The 23,496-nt window shown below is 43.7% G+C and overlaps 2 protein-coding genes across 10 annotated transcripts in view; one reads left to right on the top strand and one right to left on the bottom strand.

Moving 5' to 3' along the window:
* PACSIN3 (protein kinase C and casein kinase substrate in neurons 3) overlaps window positions 1–18,103 on the top strand; it is a 28,563-nt gene extending 10,460 nt beyond the window's left edge. For 4 of the 8 annotated variants that reach the window (XM_083457703.1, XM_083457707.1, XM_083457702.1 and 1 more), the window contains 7 exons: window positions 9,324–9,424; window positions 9,820–9,976; window positions 11,399–11,634; window positions 11,932–12,087; window positions 12,813–12,988; window positions 13,188–13,308; window positions 13,724–14,682. In XM_083457703.1, coding sequence (XP_083313829.1) covers window positions 9,371–9,424; window positions 9,820–9,976; window positions 11,399–11,634; window positions 11,932–12,087; window positions 12,813–12,988; window positions 13,188–13,308; window positions 13,724–13,966 — 1,143 coding nt within the window. In that variant the 5' untranslated portion in view covers window positions 9,324–9,370 and the 3' untranslated portion in view covers window positions 13,967–14,682. Of the gene's footprint in view, window positions 1–5,209; window positions 5,388–7,609; window positions 7,799–8,980; window positions 9,116–9,323; window positions 9,425–9,819; window positions 9,977–11,398; window positions 11,635–11,931; window positions 12,088–12,812; window positions 12,989–13,187; window positions 13,309–13,723; window positions 14,688–15,159; window positions 15,321–17,778 lie in introns of those variants that run through there. The other 4 variants (XM_083457709.1, XM_083457704.1, XM_083457705.1 and 1 more) reach the window with 4 other exon arrangements.
* THAP9 (THAP domain containing 9) overlaps window positions 15,659–23,496 on the bottom strand; it is a 29,981-nt gene continuing 22,143 nt past the window's right edge. For both annotated transcript variants that reach the window (XM_083456666.1, XM_083456665.1), the window contains exon 6: window positions 15,659–21,526. In XM_083456666.1, coding sequence (XP_083312792.1) covers window positions 19,582–21,526 — 1,945 coding nt within the window. In that variant the 3' untranslated portion in view covers window positions 15,659–19,581. The remainder of the gene's footprint in view (window positions 21,527–23,496) is intronic.

Genomic DNA, 23,496 nt, shown 5'->3' with positions numbered 1-23,496 from the left:
TGATTCTCCATGTAGAAATGGGCAGGGTGTGCGAGGGTGTATGGAGAGAAACAATTTGCCAGCAATACTAACTGGGTGAAGAAACATTCTGAGGAATGTGCCTATAGGGTGGTAATTACATTCTCAGAAACCAGCTATCAGTCTAAAGGGTTTGGGTTGTAAACCCGGCTAATGCTAGCAACATCCTTCCACTTGAGCCCATGAGCTCAGCGCTTTTCAGAAAATGTCAATACAGTGATGACAATTTAATGCATATAGTGCAAACTTTGTTTTGCAGTTCTAGAATATTGTGACAGAAGCTGCATGGCCAAGAAGGGAGTATACTTCCCACACCAAGATTCTATTTTTCGTATAACACTATCTTCTGTTAAAAATTAATGTAAATATTTGTAATAAAACAAAGTAATGAGGAGGAAGCATTATTTTGCACAGTATTGTGTGCATTACGCAGGCACAATTACTACTGGAACCAAGTGGAAATCAGCAGTGGACCAGTTTTAAGAATTGCCAGCTAACTTCCTTTTTCCCAACAGGGATGTACCACAGTTAGCTCCTCATGGCCATTGTTTTGAAAGGGACATTGGAACAGTGTCTTGTTGGGGGGAAATAACACAGTTGCATCCTGCATTCCTAAACATTAAAGCTTTGGCAATGTGGCGAGGAACATAATTGTGCTATAATGTCATATTGTTTCTGTGAGCTGTTGTATGGCTTCAAACGGTCTTTTTTCAATATGTGAAAAAAATAAATTGGCGCGTCTGGAAAAACTGTCTAGCTTAACTTTCTCAGATGGTCACTTTTAAGTTGGTTTTGTTTTTGTTTTAAATAGGGGAAGAGTCAGGCAAGCACATCCCACATGCAGCTTGAAGTGGTCCAGAACCCCTCGGTTCTGCTGATCGGCATGAGAGGGTAAATAGATAACGTTATTAGATCAGACTCTGGTTTTATGATGTGCCAAACCTTTAAAGCAGCTGTGGTTGATGGGAGTTGGAGAGCACCAAACATTTGGAAGGCACCAAGTCAGCAAAGGCTGCTCTAAAGCAAAATTCCCATGTGAAGCATGGGCTAAGCAGATCTGGTTGGTGGCATCTCACTCTAGCCCAGGACAGATCATAAGGAAGAAAGTGGCATCGTACGTGGTTAGAGGCATAGACTGCAGAGGAGTGAAAAGCTGTTACTGGCAACTTCTCAATCAGTAGGAAGATCCAGATATAAAACATACAGAGATAATAATAATAATAATTTATTATTTATACCCCGCCCATCTGGCTGAGTTTCCCCAGCCACTCTGGGCGGCTTCCAATCGAGTGTTAAAAACAATACAGCATTAAATATTAAAAACTTCCCTAAACAGGGCTGCCTTCAGATGTCTTTTAAAGATGTCCATGTTGCACAGCTGGAAAGTTGAAAGCTTTAGCACCTAATTGGGGGAAAGTACAGTGAGTTGGAAGGGCACCTCCAGAGGCTCACAGAGGCCACACTTTGAAAGACAGCCATCAGGATACTTTTTAGAATGTAGCTCTAAGTACTGTACTTGGGATTTTCAAAGTAGTTACTTCCATTCCACTGGCACTAACCATCCTTCGAATGTTGTTTCTATTTGAGGACTAAATGGTACATTTTGTTTAATGTTGAGAGAGCTGATAAATCAGTTAAATCTGCGCTCCTTTCCATGCTGAGGGAAATGTCGTTGTCAAGGTTATTGTTTTTCATAATTTACCATTTATTAAGGAAAATAATAAAACACAGCAAATTAGTAACTATTTGTTATGAATCATGCCAATTTTTGTAAATCAATTCTCATAAAAACGTTCTGGTAACATGTCTGAGCATATCTAAATTCATAGGTTTTTAACTCCTTTCTGTACTTTCACTTTCAACAAATTTGAATCAATGTCTTAACATCTATTCTTTCTTTCTTTTTTTTAAAAAAAAATTATTTAAGTTTTCTTGGTTTACAAAGGTATGCGCAATGTTTCTTTTTTCAAGTTACATTTTCCATAGGTCAGCTTCATCTGTTGAGACATTAGGGTTACATTAGGAAGAAAGGGGGGGGGAGATGGAGGGGGCAAAGGCGAGTGGGGGGGGGGTCGGGAGGCAATGTTTCTATTTTACTTAATGTATGTGATGGGTTTTGTGTCAGTGTCGCTTGTGCGGGTTCTCTTTACTATTCGCTTGTGTTCCTTTGGTGGTGAGAGAGGTTGGGGTTCGCCTCGGGTGTGGTTCCTTGTTTGTGATTGGCTGTGTTGAACTTTGTTTTCATGTGTGAGTGGGGTGGGGAGGTGTTTTTTTGAATCAGGTTAGCCGTATTGATTCGTATGCTGTTGGTGGATTCTTGTCGTTGTCTTGTTGGGCTGTGTATGTGATAAAGGGGAGCCATACCGGGGTGAAGGTATCTTCTTCTATTTCTCCACTTGTCAGTTTCAGGTTTTTCATGGATGGTGGGCCCTCCCGACTCAACTCTTCCATCTGCTGTTCCCAGGCATGTCTCTCCCCGCACTCCTTTTCCCCTCCCCAACCAAAGAGGCCTCTAAATTCTGCAGAATAGGCTGGTGTACAGCTGTTAGTCTCTAGGGTTCTACTTCTGGATGGCTCTGAACTTTGCCTTTCATGTTGTTTTGGATTTTCTTCTTGGAGGAAGTAATTGAGTAAATTAGTTAATAGCAGCAGAAGTGTGAACAATGAATCTCTCCATCATCAAAGCAGAGGAACTGATTACAACGAGTAACAGAAAAATGGAGTTAGAGTAAATACCCCCCATTTCCTTTCCTTTTGCTCCATTTTGTAATAGCTACACCCCTTCATATTAATGAATCCCAATAAATGTATCTTTGTCTTCACAAAGTTTTTTTTAAGAGTTTTGTTCTGATATAATAGCTTGGAAGTCCCCCCCTCCAAAATACAGTGGGTACCTTGGGTTACATAACGCTTCAGGTTACATACGCTTCAGGTTACAGATTCCGCTAACCCAGAAATAGTACCTCAGGTTAAGAACTTTGCTTCAAGATGAGAACAGAAATCGTGCTCCGGTGGCGCAGCTGCAGCAGGAGGCTCCATTAGCTAAAGTGGTGCTTTAGATTAAGAACAGTTTCAGGTTAAGAACGGACCTCCGGAATGAATTAAGTACTTAACCCCAGGTACCACTGTATAGGGATTATTATATCAGGCAGTGTTCACCTGGCTGGTGCTTTGAAGTGCTGGAACACATTCAGTTGTTCCCTGAATACATCGGGCACAACTAAAGGGTAAAAATGTATGTTCTGTAAGTTAATCATAATAAACAGAGCTGTCTGGTAGTCTGATTGGGAAACTTGCTTGGGTACATGCCTGAAGCAAATATTGAGTGCTACTAAACCTAGAGCAATTTCTACATTACGGAAATAGGTAAAAAAATAATAATCCTCTGCCCTGAAAAGAACCACGAATCTTCACAGTGAAACAAGTCATCAAACTCTCCAAACTGTAAATAGGACTTGGTGGCCCATTTTTTTTTTGGCAGTGATTCCTAGTGTAAATAAAACACATTAAATATAGTTCCACAAACTATTTTAAGTCTGTAAATATGTTAAAAATGAAATATCCATTTGCAATGGGTTGAAAATTATAAATTTCGCCCCATGGTTTGGTGTTTTGTTTTTTGGTTAATGCACAATTTTTCTGCTCTACTTGGCTCCTCTTGTTCCTTGGCTAGGGCACAGTACACAGATTGTGTCATCATTGTTCATAAAAGCACTTGTAATCAATGAGAATGCCATGGCAAATAACAGGAATTCTAAGGGAAACATGAGGAATACATGCAGTTTTTGCTATTTATCCAGTTATGTCTTTGGTTCAGTTGTTTTAGGAAGAGGTTGAAGAATGTATGAATCATTTGCAATTTATCAATTAGAGAAAAGCCTCACTGTGTTTGTTGTGCTACAGTAGCTTTTCCCCAACCCAGTGCCCAGTAGTCAAAAATATCTGGAAGGCACCAGATTGGGGGAGGCTGCATTATAACAAGAAAGGTTTAAATATTGGGGAAACTATCTGACTCTGATGTAAGCTGCCAAATAGGAAAGCAGGACAGCCAAGCTCTTTGAGGCTTGTCTAGAAATGAATGGATCCTGTCCTCTGAGGGATGGTTTGGGAATGAACTCACTCCTCCTACAACATAGAGATGGGAGGGAGCAGATTGGTTAAATTTATTGAGCTGGAGATGATCTGGCTTTCATAAGTAAGTTGACATTGAGGTTAGAAATGTACATGACACAAATGGCAAAATGCTTTGAAAGTACTGCAGTACTGTAATACAGCTGATTCATCTGGAGATGAGTCAGGAGAAGTGATACCATTACATATTAAAGTTAAAAATACCCCACCTTCAGCTGATGAGGGTGGTAACAAGCAAATATTTAGCTGTGAGCACATATGCTATATAAAATTGTACTATTTAGGTGCTTGGAGAAAGCTGAGGATTTATTCTCTCACCTATTTCTGCATTAATGAATTAATGGTGTCTTTTCCTTTAGATGTGGCACATTTGTTCACTTTCAGAGATAATGAAAGAAAGGTAGAAGCTGGAGAGCTCTAATTTCTCAATTGAGCAATATCTATCTTGTTCCCCCCTTGGATTGAAGGCAAAATAAGATGTATGGTTGTCTGTAGAACTGCTGTGGACAGCATTCTGAATAAATTGGTGTCTGTTGGCAATACGAATTACAGTATCCTGAAACTAAGAAAATTATATGCTTAATGTTAGAGAAACATCTACGAAGTCATAGCTTTGGAGACAGGCTGGCTAAGCATATAAAATCTAGTACAGATTTTTGAGGTACAGAAATATATTGGGCCCGTATTACTGACTATCAGGAGCACAGAGGAGTGTTGAGTCTTTGATCTGGCAAGCTGGTCTGTTTACATTGGAGACATCCAATATAGTTCCATATGCAGTTATTAACTGCTGGGAGATTTAAGAAGCTGAGTGTCCTGAAATCCCTTAGGTTGATTCTTCTCTGCCTTGCTGTTTTGCCAAGGTTTCTGGTGTGGAAATGTCATCTCCTGCTTGGAAGATGTGTCACTTGTGGGACTGGAACACTTGGCTAAATCTTCTCTGAAACTGGATCAGGCATTTGAAATTGGCATAGAGGGAGAGGCCGGGAAATGCTTGTTCCTGGCTGCTTTCTCAACCAGGTGACTCTTCCTTAGGGAGTGCCCCCTGGACAAGGAAAAACACCCATTGCACAAGTGTGCATGCATAGGATTTACTTGCTGCTGCTCAGCACAAGAGCAACAGCTCCTTTGTTGAATACTAGCTTATCAAGCTCCTCTTCAAAAAGAATACTGTGTTTAAAAGCTTTACTGTGCCATAGCTGCAGCCCTCGAAGTGAACTTTGGGTCACTCCAAAAATGTGAGTACTAGTGTTTTTTTATGTGTCATCTTAAAGGCCCAATGGATTAACTACAGGTGGCGGCAATGCAAATCTAAAAATTTAATCTAAGCAGTACAGGTATTTCCTGTTGCTTTGCTTGTTTCTTTACTGAATGATGACATGTTTCTTGCTTTTTGTTTTCTTTGTTATTGGTGTCTGATTTGTATTGCGTGCAATGTACTTTTGTTGGTTTGTTTGATTATATTATATTAAGTCTCAATAATACATTGTAAAATCTAAACTAAGATTATTTATAATTGAAGTTGATACAGAACAGCCTCTGCTGCTCACCACCAAGTTTGTCATTAGCTCTTGGTGGCTGTTGCTCAGTCACTTGGGCTCACATCCTGGCTCGTATTGTAAGCAGGTCTTCTTGTGACACAAGGTGGCAGGGAAGATAGAGAACACAGCAGGGACCTGGAAAGGTTTCTTGTCTTGGAATCCGCTTTCCCAGAGGTCTACTGAAAGCTGGCTTTATTCTTGTTTATTTGCAGAATAATTAATATTAATAGTATCCTAATGACTGTGGGTAATGTGGTTTCAATGGAGTGATTGAGAAAATATTCCTGAAGTATGAAGAGAAAGTGAGTAATGAGTAGGTAGAGGGTCCTGCAGGTCCTAAGTAGAACCATGTCAGGCTGGATCCCTTACTCCAGTTTGGAAACACTGGAACATGAGATTACCCCAGTTGACAAACCTCATTGGACTTTGAGCCCCAAGTCCCGTAAAGATTACCTCTACTTTCTGATGTGCTGCGTGTTTGGATGCAACATAGGGTAATAAAATACATTAGCTTTTATCTGGTCACAATAGGTTGGATACCCCGTGGGCAGCTTGTCTATTGGTGTGTGCTGCTGCCAACCACAGAGGCACTGAGTGGTCCTGTTGTGGAAAAGCTTCAGATGGTTGCACTTTTCTTAAACTTTTACTGAAGTGCCCAGGCACCACCTGGGTGTATTGAAGGGTGGTGCACAGGGAGAGGTTCTGTTTTCAGTAAACCTATACAGGTGGATAATTTATAGCCAGGCTTCCTGGAATGTGTGGGCATGTGACGACAGCAATCCATATGTTTCAAAGCTATAGGTCAAATAATTCAAGTAATGAGCAATTCCCCCCCCCCCTTAAATTCTGGCTTGTTCTGTGTTTGCCTCCCAACACAAACATTCTCAGCGTTAACTCTAGAAACTGAAGAACCAGATGCTTTAATTTGTTTGATTTGGCATCTTAAAGTCATTTAAATAACCCCTGAGCTGCAGATTCGGGACTATGTTTTTTGTGAATTTGGTGTTACAGAATGGTAGCTTGGACCTAGAGCTTGTATGTTCAAAAAACAAAAGAAACTCAGACAGGGAGAAAGTGCTTATAATTTGAGAGGGAGGAGGGTGTTGGAGGGGCACAATTACTATAGTTAGAGAAACTCAATCCACTGTAGAGCAGTTAACCTTTCCTAAACAGGTATATTTAAGTTCTTAAAGCAAAAACAAAAAGACTGGGCTACCCCATGGGTCACTCCTACTTGACTTCTTAATTATTACACTCTGGGCTCTCCCTAGTTTAGCTCGCAAGGAATCAGCAGTTGTGTTGATGTGTTTAATAACTTAAGTGGTCCCTGTATGAGCATCCCCACATGGTGCTGTGCATAAGTCAATATATATTCTGCCTGCAGAAGTTTGCAGCATTGCTTGGGGCCCAGTCGGAGCAAATCCAGCTGGGTAAACTTCATTTCCTAGCCTTTCAGATAGAAGAAATCATTTGTTGACTCAAATTATGTGGAAGCTGAATTTTGATTGTCCAAAGGATATTTATTGTTCAATGAGTGTTGTTTTTATTTAAAAATGAGATGCATCTTTGAAAACCATAAATAAGCATCATTTTTATCTTGGCTCTAGGATGCCCAGACGAGGAAGTAAGGCAGATTAATTGGGGCAGGTGGGAGAGCTGGGCTGTGGGCCAGTGCTGCCGGGACAGGAGATCCATGTTTGTGTTGGCTCCTTCCGGTTGGTGAGGAGCTGTTGCTTTGTACAGCTGCCCTGACCGGGCCTTTTCATACCACCCTGATACTTCTAAACTCTGGGGTAATATCTTTTTACAGTAGGACTTGGAATATTTCCAGTATATTTGCTAGAGAGTGACACCTTGGATTGCAAGGGGTAGCTGCTCCTGTTTCTATATTTGAGGGTGCCCCTCCCAAATTCTGCTGAAACTGAGAAGTACACTCTGGGTGAGAGTGTTTTCTTAGTTGTCAGATGCAGTAGCTGTATTTGAGTCAGGCCAGTGAGAATTGGCTACAAAGCTGTGTTGACTCCACTTTTTCCAGTGTACTAAGCAAGCACTTTAAGAACCTAGAGACGTCCCTTCCATCCCTTGGTATCTGGCAGCCTTGTGTTTGGGTATGTAAATCTGTAACGAAACTGGGACTCTTAAAACGTGTGTGAGGGAAAGTGAGCCTAGTTAGTTGGGACGGAGTCTTTGGGCTTGCTTGGTAACTTCCTTGGTGGTCAGGTAAGCTAGGGCTGTTAAGAGTTTTCAGCACCTAAACCAGGAGCATGCATTTTAAAAACACTTTCCCACGTAACAGGAGAGGGTTGATGTGGCAACATAGCAGTGGCTTAATCTCCTTCTGTTTGGGTGCCAGTTTTTCTCTTAAGGATCTCTCGGAGCATTCAGTATCATGGAAACTATTGCCACAAGCGTTTGAAGGGAGGATGAAACCCAGTCCTTTGTGCCATGGGAGCTCTGCCTTGCCATGGGAGCAAGTTGGATACCTTTCCAGGGTGTGGGGGAGCTTTTTATAGCAAGGAATGTGCAAGAGGCAATGAGCAACAGTCAAGTATGTCCATCAGTCATTAACCATGAGCTAACCTTTATAATGAGCTATGATAATGGAATCCTCCTGTCACCGAAACAGGCTGTGGAGGGTGTCTGGGAACCTCTATTTTTGCTGTGCACATTACATGCATGGCAGCTGGGACCACTGACACAGTCTTACTAGAATTGTAGTGACTAGATAAGCATGTGTATATTGCTGAGTGAATATCTAAGAAAGTGAGACCGAGGAGGTGGTTTTAGGGTAGCATGACCAGTGCGCCAGAACAATGCTATAGGACAGAGCACAAGAGGTGGGGGTGCCAGGTGCCACTAAAATTTGAGAGCCCAAAGTCTGCCACTGGAGGCTGCTAGGGTGAAAAGTGAGCAAATGCACTACAGTGTAGCCACTCTTGTGGTGGTAAGATATAACTATGGTCTGCTTAAACCCAAGAGCTCAAGCGCTGACAATATTATTTTGTTCTGTTAAACAGCTTGGTAAGTTCTTTTCCTCCCAGAAAGGGAACAAACAAAAGTCCTTTGATAATACCGTAAGAATCAAGGCAGTCTGCAGAACCTTGGAGATTGACTGATGACATTAGCTTTTTGTAGGCAATGTAGTAATTCTGAATATTACATAGGGGCTTGGATGTACTGAAATGACACATCTAGTCCCTTAAAAACCTATATACAGTGTTCCTCAGTGGATTCAGCTGTTGCAGGAGCAGCTTCCAGATTTCTCCCCTGGGACAGATATCCCTTACCAGAGATGCCTCCCACACTCCTGACTGAACTGAATTGGAAAAGTAGGCATCTGGGGTGAATGTGCCTTTGTACACTTGGGCATGTCCCAGTCTGGCCCTAACCCAACTCCTCCCAGCATTACGGAAAAGACTTGTCCTGTAAGTACTTTGTGCTACTAGTGGTACTTGTATGTGAAGATTCCCCCACAAGGAACCAGAAGGCCTACCTCATTCTTGTCCCTGTAGATAGTGACCAACATTCCTATATAATGGGGCTAGCCTGTTTGGGTTTGGATGACACTCTACGGTGTCTCACTGGAATTGCCATGTTCTGCTACATATACAGTTATTTTGCTTTTCTTCCCAGCTGCTCCAAAATCTGCAAAAATTCTCTGCTGCAAGGAAACCAGAGTGATGTCATCAGAAGATGATACTGGTGGGGAGGCACCCAGTGGCAGTTTCTGGGAGGTAAGAGAGGGCAAGATGGAAATAAAAGGGTTCCCCTTTGTCTAGAGTCACATAGGATGTGCTAAGAAATACTACATCAACCTTGGTTTTAGTACCTCCTGGCAGAGAAGTACTGACAGCAAGCCTAGGACAAGTTGTCATTGGATGCCCCCTTTTTTAAATGGTTCCACGATCCTTAGTGCTGAATAATAATAATAATAATAGTCCCTGGAATGTGTCCATAACAGACAAGCCAGTTACCGCCCCGCCTTGCTTGCTGCAGCTGAGAATTTGGGTGGGGTCCTGGGATGGGAGTGAACCTAGAGCTCAGAAGCCTTCAAAAGGCTTGCCTGTTCTGCCTAAAGATATATCTGAGATGTGTGCAAGAATGACTGATGGTGTTAATCTAATTTCAGCCTGGCAACTACAAGCGGACAGTGAAGCGGGTGGATGATGGCAGCCGGCTGTGCAACGACCTTGTCTCCTGCTTCCAGGAGAGAGCCAAAATTGAGAAGAGCTATGCACAGCAGCTAACAGACTGGTCCCGCAAATGGAGGACTGCTGTGGAGAAGGGTACAGTAGAGAAAGCACATCACTCAAGATGAAACTCTTGTCTCTTTAGGGAGGAGGAGGAGGAGGGAAACCCCAACACTTTGAGTTGGCTTGCCCCCTCAGCTAAGAGTTAATGAAATAGAGGTGCTGACCTGGCAACCATGAGCAAGATAACATCGTATCTTGGGGTTAGGCAGGGAAAACAAAAAGTTAATAAATTTGGAGAGGAATGTTTAAGAGGAGAGAGAGGACAGAAACCTTTCCAGATGTAGGAAGGATATAGTAAAGGATTAGATTTAGTTTGGAGTGTATTATGGGGAAAACTTTTTGGTTTTCATGTTTGTTCTTCTAAGTGTCGGTATAAACATTTTTCTAGTATTAAAGACATAACATAGTCTAATTGACATGTGGCCGGTATGCTCTATATTTCCCCCTTTTTTATTTACCTACCCAGCAAATATTTAACTATTTATTTGTTGGGTTATTGTGTGGTTAAAATATTTTTTTTAATAAAAGAAAATAAACGTGTTATTTGTTCCATTTTCCACTACTGTTGCTATGGCGGAATCTGCTCAAATTAATTATTGTACAAGAAATGGCTTTGTTAAAACAAGTAAAGTGTCCCTTTAGCTGTTGGACACTTGAGTTCAAACCTGTTTGATTGGCTGCATGACCCATGGAGCTGATCCCTGAAGGAGGCAACATTGCAAGCAACACCCCTTGTGCTGCTGTTCACAAGATACTTTGACAGGTGAGTGGGGCAGCTGCCTCACAGGTGGGTTGATCCACCCACCAGTCAAAAGTTGGCTTGCGGAATGGAGGCATGGATAGCCATTTGACCTACTGGGCCAAAACAATTCCCCATCCCTCGTCTATAGGATAAATTCTGAGGGGAAGACAATTCTACTTTCATGGCTTTCAGCTACTGTCCCGTTAACTGAGTGCTAAGTGCCACACAGGTCAGAAGAATTCATCAGCCCACAGAATCTGGTCAACAGAAAGACTTCTAGGAGGAGCGGAGGAGCAAAAAATAACCTGGCACAGTGTACTGGGAAGGCTATGTGTGATGGTAACAAGTAGGCGATGAGAGACTTGGGTGCAGGTTGGAGGACTGCCAGTACAACTCTGGATGATCATTTCTTGGATTATAAAGATGGGGAGTCAATCAAGTCTTTATGCAACAGAGACTGAGCAGAGGTTTGTTGGCACACACTCTAGTTGCAGTTACCTAGGGTTGAGCTCAACAAACTTTCTGTAGGAGGCAAATGCACTGTCTCACACTACTATCAATATGTGTTCCTCCCACATAGCTCTTTCTTTTTGAGCAGTAAATGTACTTTTGAGATAGATGACTTTGGTAACAAACAAAGCCTGGCTTCCAAACCTGGTTCCTTCTGTACTTGCATAATTACATTGCCATGTCATCTTTGTTGGTTCATCTAGGGCCTCAATATGGCACACTGGAAAAAGCCTGGCATGCATTCCTGACAGCTGCAGACAAACTTAGTGAGATCCATCTGGAAGTACGGAACCGCCTGGCTGCTGAAGACTCGGACAAGATTAAGGCCTGGCAGAAGGAAGCCTACCATAAACAGATGATTGGTGGCTTCAAGGAGACAAAGGAAGCAGAGGATGGATTCCGCAAAGCCCAGAAGCCCTGGGTGAAAAAATTGAAGGATGTGAGTAAGAAGTTGCAAGCAGGAGATGGGGGAATAAACAGAATATCAAACATCTCGATAGGCACCCTTGGAATTATTTGATTAATCAGCTTTATGGTCTGGGACTTAACAGACGGCAAAACAGCTCAGTCAGCCTATTGTCCAGCCTCATGTTGCTGGTCATAGGTTAGGCAGGGTTGAGATGTAAATTGTACTTTGCTGCTTTCCTGCCACTTCCTCTTGAATACAGCTGCTTGTCTCTGTATGTGATGGGAAATAACACTGCTGATACATTATTCCATATGACATCTCTGTTAGGTGGAAACTTCAAAAAAGAATTACCATAGTTCTCGTAAGGAGGAAAAGACGGCTCAGACACGCGAGAATCATGCCAAAGCCGATTCCTCTGTATCGCAGGAGCAGATGCGTAAACTGCAGGAGCGTGTCGAGAAGTGTGCTCAAGAAGCAGAGAAGGTAGGTAATGTTGGAAGGTGGTACTTTGGCCATTGACTCTCTTAAGATGAGGGAGAGTCCTAAAAGCAGGAACAAAAATCAGGGCCTTTTCCGTGGTGGCCCACTTGCATATGGAACAGTGCCAGGGAGTAGTTAGGCAAACTCTGTCACAGATCTCTCTTAAGAAGACTTTTCGAAGCCTTTTTAGAATGACCTGTAGAGATTGAAAGGCGATGGCAGCAATTGCTGGTTTTGTCTTATTTTCATGTTTGAATACAATGTGATTTTATAGTTGTATAATTGTTTTGTTTTGAAAAGCATTTTACTGTTTGTAAACTGCTTTGTTAGGTAACCAACCAGAAAAGTGGCATGGCAGTTTAAAAAAATTAAATAAAAGAAACAAACTTGATTTTGGATCTTTGTCACTGACTAAATTCTGTGGGTGGAGAGGCAGCCCAGTGCTTCAATGGATAGTCCTTTAAGCAGATGGGCCCTTGCCCTTGGCTGCAATATTTGCTGCCCCCTAACCAGACAGAGAACTCAGAAAGCATCAAGGCCCTGTTGAGCCCCTAAACTGAATGGTGCTCATGGAAGAGAGCTGTATAAGTCAATTACTATACTCTCATTCAACTGGTAAAACTAAGAAAGTAACCAGCAAGAAACATGGGTCCCACCTTGGTCCCAATACTCCTGAGCATTATAGGCAGTCAACAGCTCTCAAATGTTTTGTTTTTGGTTCCCTGCAGTGCAAGGATCAGTATGAGAAGATGCTGGATGAGCTCAATCGCTACAACCCTCGGTATATGGAGGACATGGAACAGGTCTTTGAGGGCTGTCAGGAAGCAGAATGCAAACGGCTGTGCTTCTTCAAAGAGATGTTCCTGGATCTGCACAACCATCTGAACCTGTCTACCAATGATAGGTGTGTGTGTGTGTTAAAGAGAGCTTCTCTGCCCTTACAGCATCCTTTGGGATGAGAACTATTTAAGGTTTTTTCCTCCTTGAAAGGCTACATCTCCTGGTACTATAGGAACATATTTCTGTTTGTCCTTTCCTACATGCCTATGTAGCTTTCCAAACAGAGTCCCTTATGCTTGTTGTGTGTTTCTTCATGCCTGCAGCTTCCATGCACTTTACCGGGATTTGTATCAGGGAATAATGGCTGCAGATGACCAAGAGGACCTGAAGTGGTGGCGTCAAACCCATGGACCAGGCATGGCTATGAACTGGCCTCAATTTGAGGTAAGCCATCTCTCTCTGGTGGGAAATAGTAGGGAACTTGCCCCCTTTAGGTTGTAAAGTAAGTCGTGTATTGTATTATCCTGCTGAAATCAGCACTCACCACTATTTCTCTATGGAACAGAAACGAGATGCATAATATACCTGGCATGATAGGAACATGCAAAGCTAGCAGCCCAGAGTATTTGTCAATCTAACCAAATATTGACTACACTGCACTCCAGGGTGTAACCTGTTCCATTTTTAGTGGCGTTGTCTGGGATTAAAACCTGGGACCTTGTTCTGCAAATAAGCAAGAAGTTCCCCTCCACATAAAGGATGTCCATTGTCTGTGTTGGATTGGGGGGGAAGAGGAAGCATTCAATTAATCTTCTGAAATATTTTGGGAACTAGGGACTGATAACTTTCTCCCCTCTAGGAATGGTCTTTGGAGACACAGAGGCCAATCAGCAAGAAGGAAAAAAGTGGGAAAAGCGGTGAAGATGTGACTTTGACTAGCATTGTGCCTGCAGGTGATGGTGTGAAACAGACCCCTACACCAACAAAGCAAAGGCAAGTTGCAACCTGTAACACTCGGGTTCCAGAGCAGAGAGGGCAGTGTTATTGCAGGATGGCTGACTCACCAAAAATGGGTATAGCAATACCTTCTGCTTCCCTTTGAGAATATGAATTCCCATTAACAAGAGCATACAGAAGCTAGGTCCTTGCAAATTTTGAGATAAATGTCCTAGTCTAATGGAATGCAGGGCTGTTGTTAGACCTGCTGGAAGGGCAGGAGCTATGACTGGCACTGTGCTTCTCCTCTGTCCCGCCCTGATGTAGCTCTGCCTCTGCTTGTTCCACCCATTAGTCTCAGAGTGAGGACGCTGGCAGGATTTTCCTCTCCAGCTGTTGCTGATCTCAGGGAAAGAAGAATATTCCTCCAGCTGCAACAAAGGCAGTTCTGGATTCTTGATTTGCATCTGTTCACTATGAAGAGAGATGTCAGCTAGCCTGGCCCTTCTTACTCAGACACAGTTCATGTTAGTTCTACAGTGAAGTTAGTAGATAGCAAACATTCTGGCTTTCGTAGCTGGGTGCTTTGCATTCAAAACCCGACCAGATGGCATACTGAGCATGCTGGTCCAGTGGCTGTTGGCACAAGATTACAAAGAAGGAAAAGACAAGAGAAGTACAGGAAATAATAAATTCCTATCTTAACCTTTACTGCAATGTAGAGTCTGCTTTTGTTAACACGAATATCACCAGCAGTAGCTATTCTGCAGCATAACCTTGCCCTTTTCTCGATTTAAAAAGGCTTGTTTGCCAATCCACAGGTATTCATACCAGGAGGAGCAAAACAGTCACTTCTATGATACCCTGAAGGCCTCGGCCTGTATGAAGTTAGTATGAAACTTAAGACTACTTAGGGTACCTGTTTCCTTGCTTCTCCTTTGCTGTAGCTTCTTAATACTTTCTAGTTAAGGAGATGGGCAGTGTTAGCACACTCTTTTTCAATTTCTCCCAAATAGACACCTTTTTAGCTTTCTTCAAATAGACCACCTTCTCTCTACCCTGATTGTAGTCACTTAGGGCTTTTAATGTAGTTATTTCCAGAACTGGTCAAGATTACTGGAAAGATTGTGTTTTTGAACACCTGCTATTCTGCTCATTCTCGTTCTTTCTCTCCCCCCCACTCCCCCCCCCGGCTAATGGTGACTTCTTTGCCTTCCATGTTTTGCATCTTCCTCTTATTTGTTCTTCTCTTAGAAAGATGCATGATTTGGAAATGGGACGCTTTAAATAAAGAAGGAGCTTTGGGTTTTAAATGACCTTTCTTTCCCATTCTTCCTCTTCCACTACCCCCTTGCACAGTGGAGGGAAAGAAGAAATCTCAGAGTGGTCGGATGAGGACACTCCCAAGAAGCGCCCAGAAGTCAATGGGCATGAGGACGACATAAAGGTACCAGGCGTGCGGGTGCGAGCACTGTATGATTACGCAGGACAAGAGGCTGATGAGCTGAGCTTTAAAGCAGGTACAAATGCACTAATCTTCTAACTTGCTTGCTAGTGTGCTTTTGGGGTATGGATGGAAATTTTCCAGTAGGACCCGGATGGCCCCAGGACGCCTTTTGCCAAACACTTGAGTTTTCTGAGAAAATCCTACAATAAACCAAGCCATTTATGAAAGGGGTCAGCAGCATGCTAAGAAATAGCAGAGAGAGAAAGAACCAATGGGGCACTTTTTAACTACTGGGAAAGACGGAGGATAGATAAATTACTTCAACGTTCTTCCAAAGGGACAGGAAAAGGCATGGACTTGCTCCCAATATGGGCTCTGCGGTATGAGAAGGAAGATGGCAATTGCTTCAAGTTGCTATTCCTTCTTTAAAAATGCTTTTATTAAGTTTTGTAGACACAGGAATATAGTGGCAGAAGTTAGGGAAGAAAAGAGTCCTACCCTCCCTAGATTCCCCTAATCTGATGTGAGCAATTCTCATCCCAAATTGTCTTTCCATAGAAGTCATTGCGTTCCAGGTAGGCAGAAATCTTGTTCTTTTGTCTCAATATCTGAAATAAAACATGACCAGATATCATAAAACTTGTTGGTTGGTTGTTCATTTCTTCTGGCATGTAATTCGTGAGTCAATTTTTCCATTAGCGCCAAGTTCCGTGCTTGAATATTCCGCTGCTGAGTTAGCATCCAGGGATCTCCAATGCTTGGCAATAGAGATGCAGCTATTCCCGAGACTTCCTGTATGTAGCTGGGCCTGGCCATTTGTGTTCCATTTACTTTCCATGCCAAATGGCCAAAAATGCTTCAATATACCAGGACTGTGTTCCCTTGCTCAATGGCGGTGAAAGCAGAGCTGCATATTGAGAAATAACGCATAAAGGGGAACTTGGGAGCAGGAGTCTTTCACGAGAAGCTGGCAAATTCTGGAACTGAGCAGTGATTTAACATAAACTTTCAGCACTATATGCCAGCCCTGATGGAGAGGCAGTCATCTGCTGTCACCAGTGACGTAAAATGAACGTTATCACACACCTGTTTCTCTGGATGGTTGTGTGCATGGAAATGCTAGCCTTGCTCTGTGGCTAGTGGCTTGCCACATGGCCAGAGCCACAACACAATAAACTTAAATAGATGCCTTATGGTTAGTGATCATCCGATTCCACACTAAAATAGCTTTTATATCCACCAGCCTGATCTAGTGGGAAGCACATAGGAATAGGGGCCATCTGGATCTTGGGGATTTCATTCATGCTTGAAAAATGTATTTACAGAAATGTGATTGTTTTTCTTTTTTACAGGTACTAAAATCTTTCAAAACCCAGCACTTGGGTTTGCATGAAACATGCATTGCTGAGTTATCCTTATTAAATATTCTAGTACCAACTTACTTTGCTTGATCTGCCTGTAGTAACTAATTAAAACAGAGTACTACAAGAATATCTGTAGCATGAAATAAGTACAAGAAGTAGATCCAAACTCCTTTTTGGTTTATCGTTTGTGAAAAATCCTTCCAGGCACCACCCTGGTTTGCTTCTGACTGTCATGTTGTCTTATTTATTTATAAAATAGTTGTATACCACTATATCAAAGCAGTTTACAGCAGTAAAAGCATAAAAAGTTTAAAAAATATGTCTATGAAGATAGGGACACTGAGCTTTCTATACTTGGTTTGCTGTGGTTTGTCTAGCTTACTGCATGTTAGCTGAATTTATTGATCTCTGTCAAAGAACAATTCATCAGTTTTTCTTTTTGCTTTGCCAGGGTCATAGTGTATACCTAAGGGCTTATGGGAACTGGGTCATTCCTCTTTTTAAAACCTATTGGTGCATCTTCCCCATCTAAATACTTCAATAACATGCAATTGTACAGTTAATGCAGGCAATTTGTTATTTCACTGAGTCAGTTGAACTGATGCACTATTTTCCTTTTGTTGCTGGAAATGATATTTTAAATTGTTCTCCTTAAATAGAAAGTTGGAACAAGTGCTGATGCGTTTTTTAAAAAGGCATTCTCTGGATGGTTACACCCCTTTCAGGTGGTCTTTAACTTCACTAATGTGTGAATTCTGCATGGTGGTTGACTCTTCAGCATGAGTCAATTGAGATGACATGGGCAGCTGGACAGGGTATCACTGTCTAGGAAGCATCTTCTGGCTGCTAATGCCCAAGAGCTTTTAAGGTGCTTCTCTGTACAATAATGGCTTTGTTCCAGTAGGCCACTATAATATAGTTGTATGGAGAATGAAGGCTAACACTGACCCTAAACTCGTTTGGAAATGAGAGACACAGATTTCAGTGGAATTGTTATTAAATAAGAGTGCATGGTATCTCAACCTTAGCTTCACTTCCATATGTGTGCATTGCCAGCATCTCTGGAAACCAGAAGGGAAAAGAAAGCAAGTCTCATATCATTTTAGTGAATCTCTAAACCAATGAAACCTTGCCTTGTTATTCATTCTGAGATTTTTCTTCCTCTAGGTGAAGAGCTCATGAAGATCAGTGAAGAGGATGAACAGGGCTGGTGCAAAGGCCGGCTTCAGACCGGTCAGGTTGGACTATATCCTGCTAATTATGTTGAGAAAGTCATTTCATGATTGCTTCCTCCCTTCCCCCTTAAGGTGTGCACCCTGCAAGCATTTTCTCCAGAGGTCACCAAATCATTGGCCTCCAACTTGCGTCAAAAACCATGAAAACAATCTGGAACTTTCTGAGGACACTCTTATTGTAACCAATGCTTCATTTTAAACATCTAGAATTATGGTGATGATTTTTTTTCTAATAAAGGTATATAAAATTTTCTGAATCCTGTGTGTTATAATGGAATAGGTGGAAAATGCCCCGTAAAGCGCAAAGCACCCAAAGTCCTTTCCTCTTCTGTGCAGCGATTCCAACAAGCCTATTGTCTGCCAGCTGAATAAGTAGCAGTTGCTCTAAAAATGAACATTAAAGGATAGTTAGAAGCCAACTGTGGAATGGCAACTCTCCGGCAGCTTATTCCTAGGCAAGAGTCAAACTAGCCATCTCAATTGCACCCCAACTACCTGTCTAGCAACTATATTACATAAGCTCCTATCCCAACTGCTGAATCTGTTGATAGTTTGCAGTACTGACTTCATATGGAAGCAATGTATTGAAAATTATGCTGTTAAGAAGTGCAACTAGGATCTGCTATGACTGTTACAGGACAAACCATAGTATCCTTCAGTATAGTCACATTGATTAGATGGAAAGCACTCAAATAGGCATTATGTTTGCGGTAACAGATGTACATCAACTATACATGTGGGGCTCCTGTGCTACATCAGGATAGTTGTGAGAGGAGGTGCTAGTGGTGTTCAGAACCACCCAAGGACGGTTTGCACAGAATGAATGGCACAGCATTTCGGCCTATAATTGACTGCTAAGAACTGCCTTCGCCTCACTTCTTCACATGCCCCATGGAGCTATTTTTACAGAGCACCGCTGTTAGGCAGTGGACCACTTTGGGTCGGGTCCTCAGCAATCTTGCATGAAGTTGCAAAGATCAGTTGGTGTCTTTTATGTAGCAAACATGCTTTGCCTCGGGGTTGAAGTTTTGCAACAGGTGCAAGTCTGTTGAAATGTGGAGTGCAGCTGTTGCAACAAGTAATCGCTCTCATTCCTGTGCTGTTTATTGACCTGGCCCAAGGCTTCAGCCACTTGGTGCTGGACTTTGCTTCTTGATAGCCAAAGGTCAAGAGTTATGTTCTAATCTGGGCTGCTGCCTCAGCTTTGCGTCTACAGACCAGAGTGGGGTTGGTAACTAAAGTGCTGGGGAAGGGTGAAGTCCCAGTTTGGGGGACTAGTTGGAAAAAAGGCATGTGGTTCTTAAAACTCCAGAGCTGGGACTGCACAACAAAGGAAGCCATGATAAGTCCATAAGCAAAGTTCCAATATCCACTCGGGAAACAACTTTATAAGGACCAGCTTTGCCAATGTAAATAGGATACCAATAATTCTGCATTGCGGGGAGTTGGACTAGATAATCCTTGGGGTCCCTTCCAATTCTACGATTCTGTGATCCCCATGCTGTAAGCCCTGCAGAAATGCTTCTCAAAGGCACACACACGTCACTTTCATGTGAAAAGTTAGAATGAACTTCCTGCATGTCAGTTCCGCGTGGCCCTCCCTGCCTGTGTCTGCTCCAATAAAAAAGCCAAGTGCAAAGCAGCCTCGTAGTTTTCTACCAGCTTGCAGCATATCATAAGCTACCGCTTCTCTTACAAGGCCATGTAAACATAAGCATTCAGCTTCCCACCACCATCAAATAGGCATGTACCATTCCATGAGTCCACGCGTTTGCTGAGGCCAGTCCCTGCTGGGGCCATTTGCATTCCCTGTCTGCTGCTTACTATTAACCACTTTCAAAGAGCTGCTACATTCATGAGTCGGTGGGGTGGACAACTGCCCTTGCACTGCCTCAAGCCACAGTTCCAAGAAGGTTCGCACAAGCTCCTGCAGCAGAGTGACGTAATGGTTGGAAACCACAGCGTTGCTCTCAAAGAGGTGGTTGCCCAGGGATGAGAAAAGACTGGGCTCCTCACTCACATCTGCCAAGATGGCCAGCTGCCGCGCCAAGAACCAGCGGTGGCTGGAGTCTCCAAGGAACAAGGAAGGCAGGCCAAGAACCTGCTTTGCTCGGCGGATCACCTTCTGTACGGACTCTGCCGGGAGGTACTTTCTTCCCTTGCTCTCCACGCACAGCAGGGCGCTGCCCGCGGGCACACCCTTACAAGGGCACAAGAGGGCAGCGCGGCATTCGGCGCAGGAGAGGAGGGGCAGCAGCTTCCCCAAAACAACGCAGGAAATGCAGGCGATGGCGTCTTCCTCCAACTCGGCCAGAAAGGCTGGGGCTATGCCCTGTGTCTCTCGTGGAGGCCCAGTGCCCCGAGGCAAGTGCCAGATCTGCCCGTGAGCCAGAGGCCAGGAAGCCTGCAACTGGAGGTTAGTTCTTCTGCGTAAGGATATGTCAAGCAGGTTTGGTGGATCGAGGCCCAGACCAGAAAGAGCTCTGTTCAAGACAAGCCTGTATGCCTCCTGGAAGGTCCATGCGGGGCCAACACCTTTGTGCCCACGGGCTTGCTGTATGGCTCCCCTGCACCACTCCAGAGGGTCCAGGCTCCACCAACAGGACATCAAAGAAGCGGTGGGCTCGTCTTCTGCCTGTAGGTGGGTCTGTGCCAGCCACTGAAAGCTGCGCAGGTTCACCAGGAAGCCAATGAAGCCCCATCGATGCCTGCTCAGCCCTACCAGCTCCCCGGTGGCAGTGCGGAGTTTGCGAAGCAGGTTCTCGTACTCGTTGCAGAGGTTGTTGAGGGCGCTGGCACTAGCGCGGGAGAGGGGTGCCTTGAAACCTTTCCCATAGTTGCTGCAGCTGCTGCACACGTCAAAAATGGCACTCAGCAGCCCGATAAAGTGGGCGGTGGCTTCATGACCCTGAAATTGAGGCAGGCCGAGCCTCGCTGCAAAATGCAAGGCCTGAACCGTGCCCTCGCTGAACAACTGCGTGGCCCCATTTCCCCACACCTGCTGTTCCTGCGGGCTGATCACTCCGGCCTGGCATGCCACCTGGAGCACCACTTCTTCCCGCAGAGCCCCGAGATGCAGGAGGTAATCCCAGCAGACCGCCTTGCCGCTCACCTGGAGGCTGCCGGCGGCTTGCAGCAAGCGGTGGATCAGCGTCAACAAATGGATGGGATCGAAGTAGTATGCTATTTCCAGCGTAGGAGTAGCTGGGTGGAAAAATGTGGACTTGACAAAGAGGCCGTCCACCACCACTCCCAGCCGCCTGGCTGTCTCGATATTGGGAGCTGTGGCGTCAGACGTCACAGAGACCACCTGCACGCCAATGTCGTACAGTTTGAGGATACAGTGGCATAGGAGCTGGGCCTGTATGTCACCTCTAAGGGTGGCAAGGAGGAAGTAGCCAACAGGCACTATCCACCGGCCTTGGAATCCAACAGCCACAAACAGGAGGGCTTCTCCGGCTGCCGAAACCTCATCCGCATCATATTTACCAGCACCAAAGTCCATCAAACCGTGCAAACGCCCGGTGGAAGGGTCATAGTGGCTTCTTCTTTCCAAAGGGATTGAGCCCATAAGGAGAGAGCACAGCTTGAAGGATTTCTCCCCTGCTTGAGATCTCTCTGCCAGAGCATCGAAGGCTTGTTGGCTGAATCCCGGCTCGTAATCCAGGTTTGAGAGCCACCTATGAGGGAAGAAGCATGAGAAAGAAAGCTAATCAGCTCCATGTTTGGTTCAAACAAAAATCTTTCTTCTCCTGCCAAACCTCGGAGCCTGAGGATAGTATGTTTCTTTGCCCTCGTGCTTAAGAAAAATCAAAGCATGATGTTACTTTCATAAACTATTTTAGGCCATGCTTGTGCTAGAGGGCCTGAGAATAGTTCCACGTGGGATGGCAGAGCCTGCATCAGTTCTGCTTTCATACTCTGGTTCTCTTTGCAGTACAGTGGTACCTCGGGTTACATATGCTTCAGGTTACATACGCTTCAGGTTACACACTCCGCTAACCCTGAAATAGTGCTTCAGGTTAAGAACTTTGCTTCAGGATAAGAACAGAAATCAGGCTCCAGCAGCAGCAGGAGGCCCCATTAGCTAAAGTGGTGCTTCAGGTTAATAACAGTTTCAGGTTAAGAACGGACCTCCAGAATGCATTAAGTACTTAACACGAGGTACCACTGTATTTGAAATCAAGAAGAAGAAGAAATCTCCCATAAACCATCAGGTGAGCTCAAAAGCCTGTTTTCTTCCCAACACACCAAATCATCCATGTGGTTTCCTTTAGGCTAACAGTGCATTTGGCACAGTTTGTGTGGGTCACTCTTAGGTTGCTTCCCAATGGGCTCCTAGTGCTATCTAATTGTTGCCTTTCTGTAAACTACAAGAAGAATCACAATTGACTTTCCATAGTACAGGGCACTTTGTGCTTTTCCCATGTGTACATCCCCACCACATTGTGTCCACCACTCTCTACACCACTATTTTATGAGTTCATTTTTTAACACCTATATTTTAATCATCACTGAAAGATGTTTCTGGCTCTTGAAATTAAAGAGGCACATCATTATAGCACAGTACTTTGATTTTGCCAAGTGCCAGTTGTGTGGTTCTGTGATACACGTGCCTTTGCTGTGTCTGCTTTTCTTGATGTTTCCATAGTCCAAAGTTGTTTTACCCATATCTGGGCTCTCACAGAATAACAGAGTATGTTTTCCAGTGACACATCTGATTTTAGTGTTTTAGCCGATTTTTACCATTTTGCATTATATCTCTTGTACAGTGGTACCTCGGGTTACAGACGCTTCAGGTTACAGACCCCGCTAACCCAGAAATAGTACCTCGGGTTAAGAACTTTGCTTCAGGATGAGAACAGAAATCGCGTGGCGGCAGCGGGAGGCCCCATTAGCTAAAGTGGTACCACAGGTTAAGAACAGTTTCAGGTTAAGAACGGACCTCCAGAATGAATTAAGTTCTTAACCTGAGGTACCACTGTAAACCACATAGAGACTATTGTAGTTAAGTGGCACGTTCGTCTTATATTTTTTAGCTTATTTCTTTGGTGCCACTGAGTGTTTGGATGGATGGGAGAAGACCAACCAATTCAGACTATCTTTCTTAGGTTGCAATCCTATATGTACGTATGTGGGACAGAGAGAGAGAGAGATCATACTTTTTTTGAGAGAGCAAGACATATTTCTGAGAAAACCTTTAGAGGCTTGCAGTGATGCTTATACCTCCAAAGTCTAGTTTTATCAACTAGCACAGCTGTTTCCTTTTCCTTGTGAATTGTCCATTCCTTTGCTTCCTCTTGCTAATAAATCTGATCCTACTTTAACCTCCAATGGATGAAAAGCTTAACTTTTCTCTCTCTCTCTCTCTATGTGTGTACACACACCACACCACACACACACACACACACACACACACACACACACAGGGCACACTACATTCAAGTTTTTTTTTTCACCTTGGCTTTCCCCTGATCAGAGTTTTGGGCATCATTTACCTCTCTCAAATTGCTTCCATACAACAATGTGATGCCAAGCCAGTGCAGAGGTTGTACTGTCACGCTGTACTAAACAAGGGACAGCCCAGCTTTAAATTCTGACTCAGTCCTGAAGCTCCCTAGATGACCTTGGGTCAGTCACCATCTCTCAG

Source organism: Podarcis tiliguerta, assembly GCF_965153285.1.
Source record: "Podarcis tiliguerta genome assembly, chromosome: 1".
NCBI lineage: Eukaryota > Metazoa > Chordata > Lepidosauria > Squamata > Lacertidae > Podarcis > Podarcis tiliguerta.
This window is presented reverse-complemented; position numbering and strand designations above follow the sequence as displayed.